This window comes from Thalassophryne amazonica, chromosome 10 (genome assembly GCF_902500255.1).
Source record: "Thalassophryne amazonica chromosome 10, fThaAma1.1, whole genome shotgun sequence".
Classification (NCBI taxonomy): Eukaryota; Metazoa; Chordata; class Actinopteri; order Batrachoidiformes; family Batrachoididae; genus Thalassophryne; species Thalassophryne amazonica.
In genome coordinates, this window is record NC_047112.1 from 95,316,243 (window position 1) to 95,339,242 (window position 23,000).

General features: G+C 40.8%; 1 protein-coding gene across 1 annotated transcript in view; it reads left to right on the top strand.

Moving 5' to 3' along the window:
- The window catches only part of ndnf (neuron-derived neurotrophic factor), a 41,778-nt gene extending 19,641 nt beyond the window's left edge, over positions 1–22,137 (top strand). The window contains exons 2-4 of the mRNA XM_034180553.1: positions 17,223–17,420; positions 17,743–17,867; positions 20,015–22,137. Coding sequence (XP_034036444.1) covers positions 17,224–17,420; positions 17,743–17,867; positions 20,015–21,411 — 1,719 coding nt within the window. The 5' untranslated portion in view covers position 17,223 and the 3' untranslated portion in view covers positions 21,412–22,137. The remainder of the gene's footprint in view (positions 1–17,222; positions 17,421–17,742; positions 17,868–20,014) is intronic.
- Positions 22,138–23,000: the final 863 nt, after the last annotated feature.

Consider the following 23,000-nt stretch of genomic DNA (forward strand, 5'->3'; position numbering starts at 1 on the left):
CTCCACAATGACGCGTGCGAAAAAATTCAATGGAGTCTTCCATGGCTGATTATCTTTCTGTGGTGAAAATTTAATCAAAATCTGTGCAGTAGTTTTGACATAATCCTGCTAACAGACAGACAAATAAATAAATAAATGCCAGTGATTTTATTACATCATTGGCAGACGTAATCATAACTATAAGTACAACTTTAACTAATTCCACAAAGTAACCATTTTGAAATAGACTTGATTTTCTTCTTTTTTTTGTTCTTTAACACTGATTTTGATTTCATATATGAAAAAAATTCCTGCTCATAGCTTTTGAATGCCCTTTATACTCCATAGATTCCACATGCACAAGATGCTGTTCAGTTCAAAAACACTGGAAAAGTTCCATAGAAAGTGAAACATAAAAAAATTATATGTATATATATAAAAAAAAAAATAGATAAAAAGCAGCAGCGAAACACAGTTGACACGATTGCGGGCAACTTTGCCTTAAAATTATCCTCCTTCCAAATGCGATCATACATTCTTCCTCATTGTAATTAAACATTAGACTTTATTTGTTCCAGATGCAACTGTTTTTTTGATGTGTTATTTTGGTGAGGGAGCTCTGTGGCATGAGAAATGGTGCAGGCTTGCATGTAAAAAAAGCAGCTCCAGCCTGTGTGACCACGCCGTCTCTGTTCCACAGAACTGCGGGGACTCCACACCAGAAGCTGCTCTGATACTCAGATGTCATTTGGGTTGCGGGATCATGCATTTGGGATTCAGTCCATGCGCTTAAATCGTGGTGTGGGGCCATCATTGGGCAGGGTTGGACAGAACATCATGTTTGGGGATGTTGGAATGAAAGCCGTGAACAAGCCGGATCTCTACATGCCACCTCGGAGCTGTCTGGGGTATAATAGACGTGTCTTTGTTCAAAGTGACATGTGTCTGAAGTGGGATGAGACAAGCTGAGGCGATAAGGATCTCCATGCTGTGTGTGAGTCAAACCTCAAAGTACCACTTAGACAGTTTTCCTTCTTGCTCTCTGAAGTCTGGCAGGCAAAAGGAACGACACAGACTGGAGCTGTGGAGCAGACACACGACTCAGAGGGCGGAGCTTGGTTTAAACCACTCCCTCATTATTCCACACACAGAGAGAGCAGCAAGAACCGAGCAGGCCGGATACTGCATGAAGTGATTCACTGCTCCAAAACATGAAGAAAAAAAAAGATAAACTACAGCACCACACTCGTGGAGCACAAACCTTCTCCAACACTAGTTTCCAATTCCACAAATTTTTATCTTGGAAAAAAATTTCAAGCTCAAAGAGCTGTTCAAAGTGATTTTTCTTAAGCTAAATTAGATGGGTTCAAATGTCAGGAATATGCATTTAGTTCATGCACTTTAATCAAAGTTTTTTTGTGTGGCGTCAAGGTTTTTTCCCCAACTTTTTCCAGCTTCTGAATTCTTTTTCAGATATTTTTCACAGAATATTGGTTATCTTTGCTGTGCACAATTTATTATTGCTTTTTGACACTTGGTTTCCGACTGATAACTGGAAGACAAACAGGCATAAAATTGAAACCTCCATCCAATTTTGGTGGTGTAGGTAAATCCACAACATAAAATGAGAGTGACTGAGGCACTTTTGATTAAGATATAATGCTAGATGTACGCCAAATGGGCTTTTCAATATTAAATTCAAATGTCCACAAAATCCACAATCCGGATCAGATCCAGATCAAAGTTTGTCAGGCGATAGTGAGTGCCATTCTGCACCTCACTTTCAAATATGAGAGTGATTGGGGCATGTATGATTCAGATATAATGTAAAATATTAATTAATTGGGGTTTTCAATGTTAAATTTAAATGGCTACAAAATCTGTAATCTGGATCTGATCCGGATCAAATGTGATATGATATGAATAAGTACAAATCAGGGCGAATTGTGGTGGAATAGCTCATATGAGCGAACCACGAAAACATCGAGCTGATGGGCAGGCGTGAAAGAACCCGCTGCGATGGTGTCGTGCACGGGACGGTGTTGTGCGAGCAGGAACACAGTGTGAGCAGCTGGGACGTGGTGCACCACATCTCACCACTGATGTGGAGAAAAATAAATAAAAACCAGCTGTATAATTAGTGAATATCATAGGGTTGATATAAATAATACATAAAAGGGGACGCAATACAGAACTCCACGGTTAAATAACCCTGGTTAATTAAAATATAAATGTCACTCACAGGATTCAAACCTGTAAGCTCTGATTACCAGACGGAAACTTTACCACTGCCTACAATCACTATCTTATAACAGGAGCATGAAATGGCTAAAATCAACAAGCAGATAAATGTATTTTTAAAAAAAGAGAAAAAAAATGCCATGATAACTGACCACACAGCATTTGTTACAGCATATTTCTGCTGATACATGACTGAAAGGGGCGTGTTTGTCACACTGTTGGCTTGTCATGTGGTCCTGCGGCACGTCACTCACAAGACATGCGTGTCCTGTCAGACAGATGTGACATTCAGATCGCCTGCTGCATGTCCATATGAACTGATGGTACATTCCAGCTGGAACAGCCCATCAGTGTGGGTGCTGTATGTGCTCTCCAGTCCGTCGCAAAAGTGATATATGTTTTTATGCATTTCCACGTGAGGACAGCATGCACAGACATGTGCCTCATGGAGGAATGTTATAATTCATGTCCTTCAAATCACAGTATGTGTTCTTCACATGGGGCGTCCAGGATCAGAGATCACAACAGCAACCGCTGTGATCAGACCCCACCCCCCCCCCTCCCCGGTTCGTTGAGCGCCCAGACCAATGTGTCTCTGTGTTATGTGGTCATTCATTTTCGTTATTTGTTATGTAATTACGTATGTAGGTATTGTTGTAATTATTTATATAACTGTCCTGGCTGTGGTTTCTGTGTTTGTAATGTGTGCACTGAGCCGTCATCCAGCTATCAGTGTGATGCAATCAGCACCTCCTCGTGCTGTGTGCACTCAAACTTCGCTGTCTGGCCTCATGTGGTCAGATCTGTACATACATATCAGCATTTTATGCAGGTGTACTGGGGGAGCACAACACATGCACACATGTGCGAGACACATGCACCACATGTGTGTTGCTTTCACGCCACACTTGTGGGGACACTTAGACAAATTTCACAATCCATCTTGACAGTGATCATCTGCTGACTGTTTTTTGTGTTAATAGTGGGAATAGCCACACATTTTCTAAGTGTCAAACGAGTGGTGTTAGATGTGCAACCTTGTCACCTGGAATGTGGCCGACACGTGCCGTGGCAGGGCTTGAATGGGCTCCCACAGCCACACTCTGTCTTTCAGCCGCTGGTTTGCGCAAATAGTTGTAGCAACAGGTGTACGAGACGTTGGAGGCAGCTACGAATTTACACGTATTACATACGATCCCTGCTTCATGTGCACTTCATGCGCAATTCGCCCACATTCATACTATGTGTGAAGGGGCCCTAAAGGATACCATCCTACATAACACTCCCAAATATGAAAGAAATTTGATCTTTTTTGACAGCGTTATGAATTTCAGGGATTTTTCCAATTTCCAAGATTTTTCCTGACTTTGACTTTTGACCTTGATTATTTAATCGCTTCTTGCCTATCAGGATATGAATGTTCTGTAAAAATTTCATAACGGTATATGAAAAATTGTGAGCGCCGGGCCTACAATTACCTCCACCCAACTTTGTTGATGGAGATAAAAAAAAAATAATAATAATAAAACAACAAACAACAACAACAAAAGATGGATGGTTTTGAAACACTTGAATCACTTTGGGCCTGATTTATGAAGATCCCATATAATGAGTGTCTAATTGCATGGACAAACCAAAGTTTTGTATGTTGAGGTGGAGACAGTTTTACGGGTTAATGGCTGTAAGCAGAAAATGAAATTAAATGAGCCACTTGCAGGTGTGCATCCTGTGTTTCATTACACACTAACTGTGCCACATAACACCCTGTCAGCTTAGAAAAAAACCCTCCTATTTTAGAAATTTACTTATTGTTCCATTCATGATATTTTAGCAAACTGGTGAACCCGTACTCTTAAAGAAACAAACATGAAGTAAACTGTTAACTCTATAAATATGTCCAATGGTTACAATGATTTATTTCTTTATTCATTTAATTCTGTGCAGTCTCTGTGCACACAGCATTCTGTCAAGTAAAGTAAGTTAATGCCAAGGTTTCAAATGCACAAAATATGGGCGCTATGAGCACCCGCTACATTTTCTTCTGACCTTGATAAATCATGTTGAGTGTGCATCACCTGTTTTCATGTTCTCGCCCAGAAGTTTGCACACTTGGGTGCTTAAATCCAAACTGCATATGCATGAATGTAAATGCACTAAATGGACAATAATCACTATTTTGCACATTTGACAGACAATGTCCTTGTTACGCACTGTTTATAAATCAGTATGCAGGTATATTTGTGAGTGCAATGCTGTTTGTCCACATTTTTAGATGCAATCCTTTCATACAACAAGACTTGAATATCCCAAAATCATTCACATGCAACATGTGGAACACTGAAATAAACAATCGCATCAGAAAGTAGAGGGCAGTCAGAGAGTGTAAACATCTTGCAAGGCTGAACAGTCCTTTGTTTATCTGCCCTTAACTGAGTTGATGTACAGACGGGGGCCTTGTTAAGGCAAATTACTAGGGGTGCAACAGATCACAAACCTCATGGTTCTGATCATGGTTTGAACTCGTGGGTTTTAATCACAGCTCAGATCATTTTTCTCATCAGCAAAAAAGTGGAGACAAATGTATCTTTGCTAACTCGTGCCGAGATGCGCACCACTTGGCAAAATTTCCAGAGCACAGTGCTCTCCCAGGCACCTCGGCCCTGCCTGCCCTCGGCTCACTGGACTCAGGACAACATGGGAAAACGTGGCCAATACACGGTATCCTCAACTCCTAATGTTTTGGAGTGATTCTTTCCATACTTGATCGTCGATGTGCCTCAAGCCTGAACCAGGCCACCTCGAGCTGAGCCCAAAATGGCAGAGGCTGTCTGTTTTTAACACATGAACGCATAACTGCTTTTCTCCACTTACATCTGCAATTCATTCACACATTGAGATTTACACAATTACATGTAAATCTGTATTTGACAGTATAACGTAAATTTTTCAATTAACCTACTGTTCGCATGCATGCTAAACCGTGGGAGGCAGTCCGTAAAGATCATGGATTAACTGTGGTCCCTTACAATACTAAAAGGAAGTCACTTCAGTTGCTCCCTTGTGGTTGTCACAGCAGATCCAAGGTGGAACGACATGTTCATTTGGCTTAAGTTTTACACTGGATGTCTTTCCTGATGCAACTCAGTATTCCATAGAGAATGGGCAGGAGAGAGTTTTGAATAGGGAACCAAAACACAGAAACCAAGCACACTTATCCACTTGAATGCCACCCCAAATAACGTGCCAGTCAACATCAGACTTGAATATGTATCCAGTTCAAAATTTAATTTCATCAGCTCTTCCATGAACCAAGGGCCTATCTCAACCAAACTTTGTTGAAATGTATTCATGACTTTTTGCATTACAAATAACATGGAAATCAATGGAATACATTAGAGAATATTCATGTCTATAACCAATATCTTCCTGACAAACAGGCAAACAATGCTGAACACAGAGAACTCAGCAGCGGTGAATATTTACAGTTTTAAATCATAAAATGAAACAATTGCTTCAGAAAAGAATGAACAGTCTTGAAACACTCCAAAACCCTAAGTGCTTCAAAAAAAAAAAAAAAAAACTTTTAATGAAATGTTTGAAACACAAAGTGAAACAATTCCTTGAGAAAATAATTAAACGGTTCAAATCACTAAAGAAATGAAAAAAAAAGTCCTTCCGTAAACAGTCACCGTTTTAAACCATACAAAATATTAAATAAAACAATTGCTTCAAATAAGGGTTCACTGCGGTCAACTGAAATATGAAGGTAACAAAAAATACATTTACCGGGAATCAGAAAATGAGTCATTACACTGAGTCATTCAATGGTCACTTTCTATCATCTATAGTTTTTTTTTTTTTTTTTTAAGGAAAAAGACAGGCAATAGAACAATTGCTTTATTAAGTAAAATAATTAACCTTTTACTAACAATCAAAACAATACATTCAGGACAGGTTGATAAGTCCAAGGTTCCAAACCTGGGGTCCAACCTGGGGCACCAAAGATCACACAAGCTATCTGAGGTTTTCCACATTAAAAGGTCACTTAAATGAAGTCATAATAACACACTCACCAATCAAAACTATTTAAACAAATCATTTTTTGGATGAACCAAAGAGAAGAATGGGTGGGGGGGATATAACCTATCGTGTCGTCTTCTTATTTTAAGGAAGGACTCACTTTATTTTTTGAGGGGTGGGGGTGGGGGCAGAGGTCTTCTCAGGTACGAGTACTGGGGTTCTGAAGAAAAATGACATACATTTTGTAATCTTGGTGCTGTGCATCACCACAGTAGGGTTTAATAAAACAGTCAAGATGTGTTTGTAGTATAACTTGTCAGCTGTAATTCAAGTGGGTTTAACAAATATATTACATTATCAGTTTAGGAATTACATTTTTATACACAGTGTTTCCAATTTAAGAGGCCATAAGTCTGTGGTTCACAAACATGGGTCAGAGGGCTCAAATGCTGAGGGGTGTTACGTACTTTCATCCAAATCAGGGACATTTTGTCATGTCCATTGTCTGTCCGTCAGTCCCTTGTTTCAGCATGTTTTAAGGAAAGGGATAACTGATCACCTCAGAACTTTCAGGATATGTTTGAGCCTGGTTGCCGCCGAACCCTCCTGATTTTACAGTTTGAAGGTCAAAAATCAAAGTCACTTTAAGGGTTTTTTGTTTGTTTGTTTGTTTTGGTTTTGCAGTATGTAAAAATGTTGTGTGTTATTGAATGTAGCCTGACAACAAGATATTGTTTTAAGGTCAGAAGGGCAAAACTCAAGTTTAGTAAAATTGGTTATGTGATCATCCAGTAAGCATTAAAATCTATAAATGTTAAGATATGAAAGTTAAAGGACAAGGTTAGTTGACTTTTCTTTTTAACCTTCAAACTGCTTGTACGTACAATAACTTCTGTTCTAATCCAATTACATTTTTTTCCGCAAATCTGATTGGTTAATCGTGTAAGATTTCAGACCGTATAATATGTGTAATAACAGTGGCAAAATATTCTCCATTTGACATTTGGATGTATTACTCCGTGCCCTGACCCTGTTCTGATGAGATGTCATTCCTGTCCTCCGCGCAACTGCGCATGCGTGGAGGACGCAACTGTGCATGCATGTGCAGTTATGCGCAGTATTGTCAGGATGCGGAACTGTAGATTTATGCGACGAGATGCACAATTAGACAGAACACTGGCCGCTCAAGCTGCTAGCTGTTAGCGCTGTTAGCTGAGAGCAAGAGAAAGTCGCATACCGACAATGCTGCCACCGAAATGGGTGAATTTAAGATACCATACAAAAGTATTGGTGTGGATTCTGATACAGAATTACCGTTTCACATTTGATGGATTACTCCACGCCCTGACTACTGTTGGAGTGACGCTGCCTCACGGTAAGCCTCGTTGACCGATTTCCCTACAGAAAAATAAACCGTGCAAACGATGGAATTGGATTAGAATGAGAATAACTTCCTTGTGTCTGATGATTTGCAGACGTTCATTCTGTTATACAGTCACAAATATCCTTTGTACCTTTGTACCAGTGACGCATTTGCGACCATATAACCAGCATGAGCATCCGCAAATCATCAGACACAACAACATTATTCCCTAATTGTATATGCTCTCTTCATAGGTATATTGTTATAATGATGTACATATATTGGTTTTGTTGTTGGAAGGTGGCCACTGGGGCATTTTTAACACAACATTTTCTGGTGAGCTCCATAACATCTGTTGTAGATACCTGATTGTTACCAAACTTGGTGTGATGTTACGTTTTCGTTCCAACGTGAAGCTTGGTCTGCTGTTTATTGTGCTTATTTTGAAGCTATACAATGTTTGTCATTTTTGCATGTTTACTGCAATTTGGTTTTCAATATATCTAAGTAATAATAACGATGGTCGGCAATGGCCGTCGCAATCTGCTCTTTGACCCCAATGACCTTGAGCATCATGCAAAAAACTGACCTCTGGCTTACTGTCTCAGGGCATTTCTGGAATCTACCTAAGTGCGTTTGACATTTGGTCCAAACTGAGTTGAAAATCAAATTCCTTGACTTTGTCCTTTGCCAAAATAAATGTTTGCATGGCTGTTTCAGTGCCATCCTTCACTGATTTACCAAGTTTGGTCAAAATCACAAAAACACTTGGGAGGAGTATGCCAACAAACAGACGAGCAGACATGACCTTGAGTGACCTTGACCCCTATGAACGACCTTTGGAAAATTTGACATTTGACCCCAGTGATTGATGTTTGCCAAATTTGACCTCACCTGGGAAATCCAAAATCTGTCTACATGTTTATGCCACGTTTGGTGGACATAGGAGAGAAAAAAAAAATCATAATTTGACCTTGACCTTTGCCAAAACAAAACCTTTAATGGCGATTCTGGGCTTGACAGTCATCCACATATCAAGTTTTGTGAAATCAGCCAGAGGGTCTTGGATGAGTTGGGGGAGACACAGACAGATAAATCAAAAATTTGACCATTGACCCCAAATGACCTTGACCAAACAATCCTGTTCAGGGCAATTCTGGGGTCATCCAATATGCAGGGGCAGCAAGTGTGGTGGAAACTGACCCAGGCACCCCAGAGGAACAGTGGAACAAACAAACAAACAGCAGGTACTCAAATTAATCGTCTGATTAGGTTTGTTGATGGATTTCTGCATTTGTGGAAGCTGATGGGGATTCATGAATGATAAACACTGTCAGCCCAACAGAACACAGTAGGGCCATAGGCAGTCCTGGGCTTTTCAAACAGTGGTGATAGCATGCAACTGTGGTGTGTCAAACATGACAGGTGGATGAGCACAGATATAACTGATGCAGGGGCAATGACAAATTAGGGAGAGAAGGTTTCATTTATCAAAGATTAGCTTCTCATATTTTACTTATCTGTCTATAAGCCTCGTTGCGACGGAATTAGTTTTACATGGGGTGGAGTAATGTAATTGTACCACAGCAGATCTGTAATATTTATGGCTGATTCACATGGGATAAGAAAACTTGCCATAAATGACAGCGATGGGAGGGGCTATTCAATAAATAGGCCTGACACCCCACCGTCACCCCTCAAATAAAAAAAACCTAAACAAAACAAAAAAAACACAGGAAGAAAAGGAAATTAGTCAGCTGAATAGAATGGATTCATCTGTATGGTCACTTTCTATCATCTAACTGCTGTCAATCTGTTGGCTTCATTTTGTGGTAGATTAGGCTGCGCACGGAAGTGCACATCACTGATGTCTCTATTCACAATGGATTAATGTAACATGAGGTATGGATTGTTTCACAAAAGGTAAAAGGCACTGGAATGTTTCCTGAACACAGGAACACGCAATCAGTAAAAATGACCAAAACGGCTCATTCGGACTGGATTAAAAATCACTGAGGAACTCTGATAATAATTACTTTACCCCGCCTCCCTGAATAAAATTAATCCTGTCCGAGCCGGATTCATGACAAGGAAGATAATGAAAGTGAAGTGGAAGAGAAAATGTGAAAAGGCCCAGAAAAAGACAATATGTTTATGTAAAGCTGTGAAAGCGATGAGATCTGTGTCTATTGAAAAACGTGTGATCAAGATAAAGACAAAGGGTGAGCAGAGAAAGGGAGAGGGGTCATTAAAAGGACACAGTCTGGCTTGCAGTAAATGGCAGTAAAGTATCTGGCTAATCTGCCGTCATTACGCTGATTAAATCACAGGGGATTTGGTGTTCCCATCAGCTGCAATCAATGGGGCAAAATCAATAGAGGGGAGATATATGAGAGGTTCTCAGCTGCTCCTCAGCCTCAGCCTGCATCTGTGCATGGCAATGACAAACATTTTTAGATCACAATCAATAAAAATGAAATGACTTAGATTTGGACATTTCTATGAAATAATATGATCCCCTGGAGCTCCAGCAGTGTCTGTTCCTTCACACATTGGTGTATGAGTGCAATCCTTTCTTCATCGCTGTTGGCTGGAGATGATGGTCATCCTTTCATACTTTCACTCACTAATTCTGTCACAGATGGCGTCCGTATTGTTGTCACCCACATATAATGTCAAATAAGGCTGAAAGTCAAATTAAAAATGAGGTCAGAGAAAGGCATTTGCAATGACATGCCAGAAAAATATCACAAACTGTAAACCAATAATTCTGTCACAAAGTGATCCCAAAATGCAATCAACTGAAAAACTCTGCTTTTTGAGTTTTTATGTCATGTCCATGATGGAAATGTTCTGCTTCTGATTAGTACTTAGAATATATGAAAGAAAAAAGTAAAAAAAAAAGAAAAAAAGAAAAAGAAAGGAGAACTATGTTTGGTTGCTTTTTTTTTGCTGCTTGTTTGTTTGTTTGTTTTTTGGTTGCAATGTTCTCTATTCAACCTATTGAGATATCCCATAATCCCTTGCACACCAGAGAGTCACTGCAGTCAAAACAACATGGAGAAAGCACATGACATCAACTGCCAGTGAACATTATACTACCAAAGTATAAATTTTTATGCCTTTCATAACATTTATAAGAAGGGGTGCACATAACTGGTACTCATCATGCTCGTGTGTGCTAAAAATCATTAATGCACAGCAGACAGCACACAGAGGGAAACAATTTTCCTACAGTCTATCATTGCTTTCCTCCTATGAAGTGCTTCCCTTGTGTTTTCTGTTGCGCATCATTTCTTTTTAGCATGCACAAGCACCATGGGTACCAGTTATGTGCATCCCTGAATAAGCGACTGCATGCACGAGACCAAACTTGCTAAAACAAATATTCCAAATAATCCGTGTCTGCTACGTTTAACTTGCGTGCAGCTTCATAAACGCAAACTAAATTTTGGACATCATATAAATATATATCACTCTGGAACAAACAGCACATACAGTGTTGTAAAGGATAATAATCAGGACGTTAAAGAGCAAACTTCACTTTCCCCCAGAACGACATGAACAGGAAGCAATCGTGGCTCACACCGATTCCTATTGAAAATAACTGAGAAACAACCTGAGCTTCTCCCATGTTTACATAAACACAATAACAATGTCTATAAACTCAGATAATATATTCAGCAGAGTTTTAGGCACAATATACACAGTTTTATTTTGCGATGTTAATGCTGTTGTCCGTGTGCAGTGCTTTAGAGGTGGGCCATACTGGGAATTTTGGTATTGATCCGATACCAAGTAAGTACAGGCCCAGTATCGCCAATATCGATACCGATACCGATACTTTTTCATATTTAAGCTTCATAGATCCAAAGGATCCAAAAGAACTTGGATAGAATTTCGCCAAACACTGTACGTGACAACAAAATGCTTTATTATCACAATCAACATTTTTGTTTAAAACATATCACTCAACACAACTTAAAATCTCCTGAGGTAGAGGAGAGCACTGAGTGGGCGGACCAGGCTGAGCCTACCTGCATGGCTGTTGGCTGGCGCTGCTGAGCCACGTGACGGCGCAACAACAAAGAGGGAGCCAGAGGGAGGAGGGTGCGCTGCTCCGTGTTGTGTGACACAGCGCAGCGCTGCTCTTACAGACAGAGAGTAGACTGATGAATCTGCATGCGTAGCAGTCAGTGTGTGCGGGAGAGAAAAAAGCTTGCGTATCATTCTTTCTACATGAGAATCGATCAATATCAATACCAGCGTTGGTATTGATGTTATCGATATTAGGATCGATCCGCCCACCTCTACAGTGCTTAAAGTGCAGCCTGATCAGAGCATCTCAATGCATCTCTCAATGTTACTGACATCTTGCAGCAAATCTCAATAGGGGGAATGGCGCTCCCCCTACAGCTCGACAGTACATATGCCACAAAACTGTCGCAAAAAAACTCACTGCTGATGTCGGAGACTGATCAGTCCGCCCCTAAAAATCCTCTCCACCCGAAAAATTGACCCGCCCTGCCTCCACTGCACATGCGTCATTTCGGAGCTCAGCAGCTCGTCTGAGACAGAGTCTCTTCACCCAAAGCGATCAAATGGATTAATTGGATTATTAACCACTAGATGACAAGGTAAAACCTCTTAAATCATTCTAAAGTCAGTTTTAAGCAGAAACGAAGCGATATTCGGCAATGCTTTGAAATGACGGACATGCAGTAAACACAACAGCTAGCAGCCTGTGTAGCCGTGGCATTCTGATCGCTTCCTCCATCTTTTATGATGAAATAATGCTGAATTTATGTGGAAATGATTGTTGTACAAAAGCTTCAGATATCTGTCGCTGAGATAGATGATGACTGGAGTGCAGTTTGAAGCAGAAACGACGTGATAATCTGTGCACTGCGGCTGATGATGCATGCTCAGTGAAGGCAGGGCAGACCGATTTTTAGGGGGGACCATTCGGTCTGCAACACTCCCCACCCCACTCTCCATGTGCACTTGTTTTTATGCAGTCTGTGGAACCGTGTCGAGAAAGTAGCAATCCACAGAAATACACAGAGAACAGTCTAGATCAGGCGGCTCTCTTTCTCTCTCTTTCTCACTCTCTCTGCCCCTCCCTCTATCTCTCCCCCTATCTTGTGTGCATAATCTCTCACTCTGCTCCCCATCTTCCGCATGTGAGATCTCAATTCAGTTTCAATTTCATTGGAGCTTTATTGACATGGGAAACAGACGTTTACACTGTCAAAGCAAGTATTCGATAGAGCAACAAATAAAAATTAAGAAGGTGTACATACACTTAATATTCTACAGTAAATAAGTGTGTAAACAGGAGATATGGGATTGAAATAAAAATTGTGTTTTCGGTGTAAAAGTAAACTATCCTGTCTCTCTGCTTGTTTCTCTCTTTCTCTCTCTCTCTGTGAGGATGTGCACAATCAGTGAGGAAATATGATGTCATGCTTTCACGGTGAACTCTGTTCCAAAGCTTCCACCAGCGGCAGGAATGCAGGTCTTCATCTGTTTTACACACTCCATCTTTCAGTTCTGCTATAAGAAAGCCTGTCCAATGTTGACATGTGTGTGACCGCTCACTGTGTCACTCTGTTTTTTTCTTTTCCTCACTGCCTCTGACATCATTTTTTTAAATTTACTTTTGTCACTGGCTCTGTCACGATTATGAACATGTAAGAAATAAAGCCTTTATTGGCTTGTTCTTATAGCTGCTAGCTTGGTGCTGCCTTTACTAGGGATGGGTATTGATAAGGTTTTATCGATATCGATGCCATTATCGATTCTGCTTATCGATCCGATTCCTTATCGATACCTCTTGAATTGTGTACTAAAAGTAGGATTTACAGGTTTTCTATGTATTTCCTTGAGTCTTAAAGTAAATAAATATGAAATTAGTCACTGTATCCTTGATCTCTGGACATATATAAAAATAAACAAAACTGTGTTTCGCTTTGAAGTTATTAATTCAGACTGAATTCTATCATTCTAACTTGACTTGTCAGAGAGCCGCGCAACGTTTGGAGCTGTGTGAACAGAACGGAGGATGATTCTCGTTTCTTTCTCGCAACAAGACAGGAGTCCCAGTTAGTAACTTTAATCCGCACAAAAGTGAATCACAACTCATATTCAGGGATGAAAGTGGTGAAAAACAAAAAAAAGCTGAAACCCAAAATTACCCCCAACACCACCCGCACGAAAATGTTTGAATTCTAGAAGCTCTGAAATGCAATCTGGGACTATTCCAGACAATAAACTGGAGTGAGTGCTGAATCCATTTAGGTGAGAAAAAAAATACAACTTTCCTTATTCAAATTCATTCCAGTAGTATTCTGCTTTTATACTCAACAAAAATATAAATGCAACACTTTTGGTTTTGCTCCCATTTTGTATGAGATGAACTCAAAGATCTAAAACTTTTTCCACATATACAATATCACCATTTCTCTCAAATATTGTTCACAAACCAGTCTAAATCTGTGATAGTGAGCACTTCTCCTTTGCTGAGATAATCCATCCCACCTCACAGGTGTGCCATATCAAGATGCTGATTAGACACCATGATTAGTGCACAGGTGTGCCTTAGACTGCCCACAATAAAAGGCCACTCTGAAAGGTGCAGTTTTATCACACAGCACAATGCCACAGATGTCGCAAGATTTGAGGGAGCGTGCAATTGGCATGCTGACAGCAGGAATGTCAACCAGAGCTGTTGCTCATGTATTGAATGTTCATTTCTCTACCATAAGCCGTCTCCAAAGGCGTTTCAGAGAATTTGGCAGTACATCCAACCAGCCTCACAACCACAGACCACGTGTAACCACACCAGCCCAGGACCTCCACATCCAGCATGTTCACCTCCAAGATCATCTGAGACCAGCCACTAAGACAGCTGCTGGAACAATCGGTTTGCATAACCAAAGAATTTCTGCACAAACTGTCAGAAACCGTCTCAGGGAAGCTCATCTGCATGCTCGTTGTCTTCATCGGGGTCTCGACCTGACTCCAGTTCGTCGTCGTAACCGACTTGAGTGGGCAAATGCTCACATTCGCTGCCGTTTGGCACGTTGGAGAGGTGTTCCCTTCACGGATGATGCAAAGGAGATGTGTTGCACTGCATGAGGCAAATGGTGGTCACACCAGATACTGACTGGTATCCCCCCCCAATAAAACAAAACTGCACCTTTCAGAGTGGCCTTTTATTGTGAGCAGTCTAAGGCACACCTGTGCACTAATCATGGTGTCTAATCAGCATCTTGATATGGCACACCTGTGAGGTGGGATGGATTATCTCAGCAAAGGAGAAGTGCTCACTATCACAGATTTAGACTGGTTTGTGCACAGTATTTGACGGAAATGGTGATATTGTGTATGTGGAAAAAGTTTTAGATCGTTGAGTTAATCTCATACAAAATGGGAGCAAAACCAAAAGTGTTGCGTTTATATTTTTGTTGAGTGTACTAGGATGCAGCAGTTTTCTAGTTTGGCAGATAGTTCTGGAGGAAATCACTGAAAAAATTAACACATTGAAAATATGGTTTGACTGAAACAAACTGTCATTAAACTTAAATAAGACAGGGATGAAGTGGAGGTGTAAGAGTCACTACGTGTTCACAGGAAACACTTATTTCTGTATGTATTTATTTATTTATGTTAGTTGCTATTATATATTTTCTGTTGTGTTTCTATTCAGGTTCTTTTTGTCTCTTTCTCTAAAATTGTATATAATAATCATTAGATTATTAATATATAAGCAAAAATAAATTTAAGGAATATTACAATTTGAAAACAAATGCACCCGAACGTGATGACGGCTGCAATTGCTAAAAGCTAACTTTTAACACTGAAAATGCCATAGACATGTTAACGCATTAGCATCGCTCCCGTTTTGAAGTTATAAAATATATCTATCAACTGTTTCAGAAGACCATAACAGGTCGGTTTAACACAGAAAAGGTAAATAATACTCACAGACGTATGCTCTTTAGGGTTTTAGCGGCGGAAAATTAAGCGAAAGAAAGAAAGAAATGAAGCAGTCGGCCGAAGCATTGCTTCAATCTGCGAACCACACTTCGATTGGTTCAAGGTTCAAAGCAAAGCTGCGCTGCAGAAAAGTTGATTAAGGACCCGCTGCAGGGTCTGTAATCAATGTAGAGAAATGATCATTTTCCTGACAAACACCCGCCAAAACAACGGCCATTCTGAAGGACCGATAACAGAATCGTTAAGCACAAAGCTTATTGATGTTGGTGGATCAAATCATTTCTTAACGATACCTGAAAGGAACCGGTTCTCGATACCCATCCCTAGCCTTTACAGGGTATTGTGTTGTTGTAGTGCCATAAAGAAATTCATGATTCTTGTGCGACCTGAGACTCGTTCACACAACTCTGGGTTGGTTTCTTTGTAGTTACAAGACTGGCTTTCTGCTATGAGACCCCTGGTGGGGGAGACAGTACCCCCATTCTCCCCAAAACAAGTCATTTAACCATTACAGTTACTCCCAAACTGTAAAATTATGGTAAAAAGTTACTTTGTTCCCCTTTAATTTGAAGGACATGTCACATGTTGGTTAACGTTAGCAGCAGTTTATCTACATTCCATTCAACAGTGCGCTGGGACGTTTGCTCAGAGTGACAAACACTGTCGGAAACACTCGGAAAAATAAGTACTAATGAATATTTTGTTTTTGTCAGTCTCCTTTTGCTGTTTGTTTTCATTGGTGTATGCTGACAGACTGTTCACAGTCTGTCATAGCCAAAATGTGAGTTGTTATGAATTTTTTGCAACATGTTCTTTAATTGAAGATTGTACGTTGTAGTTTTTATCAAATGACACAGTGAGAGTGTAAACCCTGTTTAATTTGGATCTGCCTTGTATCAAGAGACTCTGTTATTGCAAAAGAAAAATGTATTGAATTTCATGTGAAGTCAAAAACAGATCTGGGTCCTCACAGACAGAGCTCATAGAAGCGCCATCCGAAAAGGGCAATGAACACATTTTACAGTAATGTTTTATAGACATCCATTGACATCATTCATTATATAGAGGTCATCCTCCCATGTGTGTGCTTAGCATGTGAAAAAGTAAGCCATGTGGTAACTAGGTCAAAACTGGAAAGACGTAAAAACAGGACCTTGGGTTGGGAGCTGACTGGTGAACCACTACGCCTGTTGTCTTTTATATTATAAGTGAAGGCTAGTAGTTACAATATGTGCTTCTGTGTATATAAAACAGATTTTAACAAGAACACAGTGAGTCACTGTGCAGACATAAGATTTCAGCAAGAACATATTGACCCCATGCAAACTTGCTGACTGCCATCATTCCTAACCTCACGTAACCTTTAGCACCAATGTAACAAAGCATTTAATATGTGTTGGAATCAATAATATATAACATAAGTGTTTCTAAAGAATATAGCAGCATTTACACAAAAACAACACTTTGGGCAGAATAATCATCTCAACTGAATTTCACAACAAGACAAAAATGATTGATTAAATCTAAACTGAGATGAACATGCATAGGTGGTGGCGTGCTGCCTGTTCTATCTGTCATGATATCGGACTAAAGCTGAAGTGGCGTTTGTGTGTTTCAGAATGAGGCCGTGCGTTCAGGCTTGGAGGTGCGTGCTGCTGGTGCTGCTGGCTGTTGGAATGTTGGCCCAGAAGCTGCCCACCAGAGACGAAGGCCTGTTCCAGATGCAAATCAGAGACAAGTCACTTTTCCACGACTCATCTGTCATTCCAGATGGAGCTGAAATCAGCGGTTACCTGTTCAGGGACACGCCTAAAAGGTATGAGCTCCTCAAAGAAATGAGCAATTAAATTACCCACAAAAACTCCAGAATATTCCAGCAGTTCCCACTTAAGTTTCTTTGCCAGCTCTCATGTTCACTGAGGAACAACGTGAAAGTTGATGATGGCCACTAACTGTAAATGCACAGGAAGCATCAGATGTTGTCCCGCAACATGATCTGTTGCACTGATGCCAAAGCTGAATAATTGATGATAAAAGCGATGTCCGACACATCACAGAGATCAGGCTCAGTGCTCCAGTGGCATCGCCACGTGCCGAGACACCGAGGGTCTCACTGAAGCCATGTGTTCTTTTCCCAGGTACTACTTTGTGGTGGAAGAAGACAACACGCCGCTGTCTGTGATGGTGACGCCTTGTGACGCTCCTCTGGAGTGGAAGCTCACGCTGCAGGAGCTTCCCGAGGAGGCCAGCGGAGGAGGATCAGGTAGAGGCGGAGACGCTTAATGACACGCTGTTCTCCTCACACGCACACACACACACACACACACACACACACACACACACACAGGTCTGGCTGTGCGTGCAGCGTGACACGGAGTCTTCTGGGGGGTCACAGTTGCTGTGTCTGCTCTGACCACGTCTGACCTGCTGACGACTATAATTTTAGTTCTGCTGAACCAAAGTCTTCACCTCCCTTTACTTAAGTTCTTCTTAATGTAAATTCTGATGCACTCTCTCTCTCTCTCTCTCTCTCTCTGTACACCTTCCTATTTCCTATTTATCTTTCTTTTCTTTGTCTCCTTCAACATTTCCTCCTTGCAATTACCTATCCTTCCTTTCTTTTTCTTTCCCCGTTTCCCCTTTTTTCTTTCTCTTCTTCTTATATTCCCTTTCATTTCGCCCCTTATCTTCCTTTCTTAGTTTCCTTCCTCCTTTCTTCCCTCTCCATGTATTGCAGCTTTATCTTCCCTCACTTCACTCTTTCATTCTTCCTCATTCCTCATGTCCTTCATTACTTTCATCACTCTTCTTTTCCTGCCTACTTTCTTGAGCCCCATTTTTCTTCTTTTTCTCTTCACCTTCCCTTCTATCCTTGTTCATTTTATACTTTCATCTTCTTTCCTCCTTTTACTTTTCCACTCTTTGTAATGTCTGTTTTTTCTTTTCTCATCTTTTTCATCAGTTATTCTGTTTTCCCCATTTCTCACTCTGTCATCCTTTCTTCTTTCTTTTCTTCTATCTCTTTTGTCCCTCTATTATTCCTATCTTTAGTTCTTCCGATTTTTTTCTTTCTTTCTTTTCTTTCTGCATTTTTTCCTGTCATTTTTTTTGTCATTCATCCTTCCATATTTCACCTTTCTTTATATTACCACCGTTAGTCCTTCAGGTTTTCCTCCTTTCTAACCTTTTCATTATTTCTTCCTTTCTTTTTAGCTCCTTGAATTTTTCATTATTTGTTACTTCATTGCATCCTTTCTTCCAAACTATATTGATGTGTTTTATTTCTTTTTTCTTCTCTCACATTTCCATTACTAGTCCTTCCATCTTTCCTCTTCTCTTTAGTGATTTCTTCCTTCCTTTCAGTTACATTTCTATCTTTATTCCGTCCTTCTTACATTTAAGTTTCTTCTTCCCTTTCTTTCCCTCCCTTTAATCCTTCTTCTCTTCCTAACTTTAATCTGTCCTTCCTTCCTAATTCCTTCCTTCCATCCTTCCTTTCCTTAATCAATCTCTTCCTTCAGTCGTTCACTCTTCTTTTCCATATTTCATCAGTTCTTGTTCCTTTCATTCAATCACCCTTCATTTCCTGTCGTTTTTCCTTCCTTTCTTTTCCTTCTTTTATCACCTTCTTTTTCCTTTTTCATCACATATGGAGGGCTTTCTTTCACGTGATCATGTCAGATGATTTAAATGAGATTGCAGCATTGCTGTTTGATGTGAGCATGTATTTGAATGTCAGTACCTCACCACCTGTGTGTGTGTGTGTGTATGCACCCTTGTATGTGTGTGCGCATGCAGTCATCAGCTGAAATATTCTGAAATGATTTCCTGTGCACTTACATCACTCAGACACATACCTTGCATCAAGAGAAAAGAATTCCTTCCTAACTGAAAACATAATGACGGAACAGAAGCGGTGCCATTGCTGGAAATCTGACTTCCCAGAGGTGAAATGATGCAGCACTGCGAATGTTCAGCCAGAGAATTCCACAAAATTGGAATTCCAAAAAACCCCTCTCTTTTTCTTTCCTGCTCTTTTGCATTAATTTTCAGCGCACTGCTGAGCGCGCTCTTAGGTTGACAAACATAATATTATGGGTTCTTGCTAAGGCTGAAGTAAGAGCTTCGACTGTCTCCGGCTACAAGGTGCCTCTTTGTAGCACAGCTTCTCGTGAATGCCTGAGTGAATACGGGCTTGTGATCTTTGTGGATGTTTGGAGTGAAAACAGGGCTGCCGTGTGAGGGGCTAATCATTCGTGACGCTTCATCGTGACCTCACAGCATCGACACATTAGTGGTTTTTTAGGAAGTAATCCAGGAGTGAAACACAAGAAAAAGGCTGGCGATGAAGATCTTAAGTGTGTTGTGTCAGTGTGAAGAGCTCATGTGGTTCTTGTTTGTGTTTTCTAGGAGAACCTGAACCTCTGGATCAGCAGAAACAGCAGGTGACTGTCGATGAGGGAACGGAGCTCTTCACCTACAAGGGTAACGATGTGGAGTCCTACGTGCACACCAGCACGCCCTCTGGCCTCTACCAGCTGGAACTGCTCTCCACAGAGAAAGACAGCAACTTCAAAGTGTACGCCACCACCACCCCAGAGTCTGACCAGCCCTACCCGGAGTTGCCCTATGACCCCCGTGTCGACGTGACCGCCTTGGGCCGTACCACCATCACACTAGCATGGAAGCCTACACCAACGGGCCTCCTGATGGGTCAGCCTGTTCAGTATTGTGTAGTCATCAACAAGGAGCACAATTTCAAGAGCATGTGCGCGGCTGAAGCTAAGATCAGTGCCGATGACGCCTTCATGCTGGCTCCAAAGCCTGGCAGAGACTTCAGCCCTTTTGACTTTGTGCACTTTGGCTTTGTTCCCTCTGACAATGGCTTAGGAAAAGGCCGAGGCCTCACAAGCAACAAGATCTCAAGGGCATACACGGCAAAACCTAAAACATTAGACATTCTGAAAATGTGCATTGGCAACAAGAACATTTTCACAGTATCTGAACTGAAACCGGACACACAGTACTACTTTGATGTATTTGCTGTGAATTCTGCAACCAACACCAGCACGGCATACGTGGGAACGTTTGCTCGCACCAAAGAGGAGGCTCGCCAGAAGACAGTGGAGCTGAAGGACGGCAAAGTATCTGATGTTTTCATCAAGCGAAAGGGCAACAAGTTCCTACGCTTTGCTCCTGTGTCATCCCACCAGAGGGTGACGCTCTTTGTCCACGCGTGTTTGGACAATGTCCAGGTGCAGGTGAGGCGTGACGGCAAGCTGTTGCTGTCCCAGAACGTGGAGGGTGTGCGGCAGTTCCAGCTGCGCGGAAAACCAAAGGCAAAGTACCTGATTCGCTTGCGAGGCAGCAGGAAAGGCGCCTCCACCTTGAAGGTGCTAGCCACAACCCGGGCCAGCAGCAAGCAGCCTTTCCCGTCGCTTCCAGAGGACATGCGCATCAAGGCCTTTGACAAGCTGCGTACTTGCTCCTCTGCCACTGTGGCCTGGCTGGGCACGCAGGATCGCAACAAGTACTGCATTTACCGCAAAGAGGTGGCCGACAATTACGGCGAGGAGCAGCGACGCCGAGAACAAAACCAGTGTGCCGGGCCAGAGACCCGTAGGAAGTCTGAAAAGGTACTATGCAAGTATTTCCACAGCCCAAACCTGCAAAAAGCTGTGACAACAGAGACCATCACAGGTCTGGAGCCGGGAAAGACCTACCTGCTGGACGTTTACGTGGTCGGCCACAGCGGCCACTCAGTAAAATACCAGAGCAAACTGGTGAAAACAAGGAAATACTGTTAAATGACTCTGCAAAGAATAAATCTATTATAAATATATAAATATATATTAAATAAGTTTATTTAAATGTAAGTGATATTCTACTAGAAAGCGTACACAGACTGACTACTCGCACAGCTGACAGGCTTGTGGCAGTGACAGAACTGTTTGTAGAGAGAGATCCACCTGTATATTTATGTTTACACATCGGTGTGGCGCGTCCGGGTGACGCGGCTTGTGAGACGATTTGTCGCCGGGCTGGTCGTCTTGACGTCATGTTGCCACTGAGGGGAGGAAGAACTTTAAAACAAAAGAGATTTTGTCATCTTTTCTTTGTCGCTGCATGACTTTTGCTTTTGTCTGTCATATTTGTCTGATCCTTTGGTTTAAAATCAGCGGAGGAGATACGGTAGCGTTGTATAGATTTCTCACTATATACATGTTTTAGGAAAAATTTAAATTATTTTATACTTTTTGTCTCTTGTTTGATTATCCGTGTTTTTTTTTTTTTTTTATCAATGACAGTAATAAGTATTTGGAGGAAGTTTATGAGGACATTGTGGTAGTTCAGACATTCCCTTATGTATCTCAGCCAGTGTTTGCTCTCGAGCCCATCTGTAAATGTGTTCTGTTGCTGGAGATCTGTGTATTATCGTTGTATCGCCATGTGTGCGTGTCACATGTACAGATTTGTCCTGCCAATATTCATGTACATAAACACTAAATATAGAACAAGTAATCCCTCTGTCACCCTGGGTGTCATGTTCTTTTGCCATGCAGTTAGCATCACCATTCAACCTCATTATTTAAGATTTATATTTTACGTTTTTGCAATGTTATTACAAAATCAGGCATCTGCAAAGCACAGCCTCATACTCCAAGTGATCTAAAATGACTGTTTCAGTTTAAAGATGATTTTAAATTTCAGTTCTATTTAAGTTATTTATACGGCACCAAATCACAACATAAGTTACACCAAGGCGCCATACACCAGTAAGGTTCAAACATTACGCACCCCATGAGCATGCACATTGGTCTGCTTGAGGTTTCTTCCTCAAATCATTAGAGGGAGATTTTACTTGCTCTGGGGGTTGGTAAGGGTTAGACTTTAGATAGATAGATAGATAGATAGATAGATAGATAGATAGATAGATAGATAGATAGATAGATAGATAGATAGATAGATAGATAGATAGATAGATAGATAGATAGATAGATAGATAGATAGATAGATAGATAGATAGATAGATAGATAGATAGATAGATAGATAGATAGATAGATAGATAGATAGATAGATAGATAGATAGATAGATAGATAGATAGATAGATAGATAGATAGATAGATAGATAGATAGATAGATAGATAGATAGATAGATAGATAGATAGATAGATAGATAGATAGATAGATAGATAGATAGATAGATAGATAGATAGATAGATAGATAGATAGATAGATAGATAGATAGATAGATAGATAGATAGATAGATAGATAGATAGATAGATAGATAGATAGATAGATAGATAGATAGATAGATAGATAGATAGATAGATAGATAGATAGATAGATAGATAGATAGATAGATAGATAGATAGATAGATAGATAGATAGA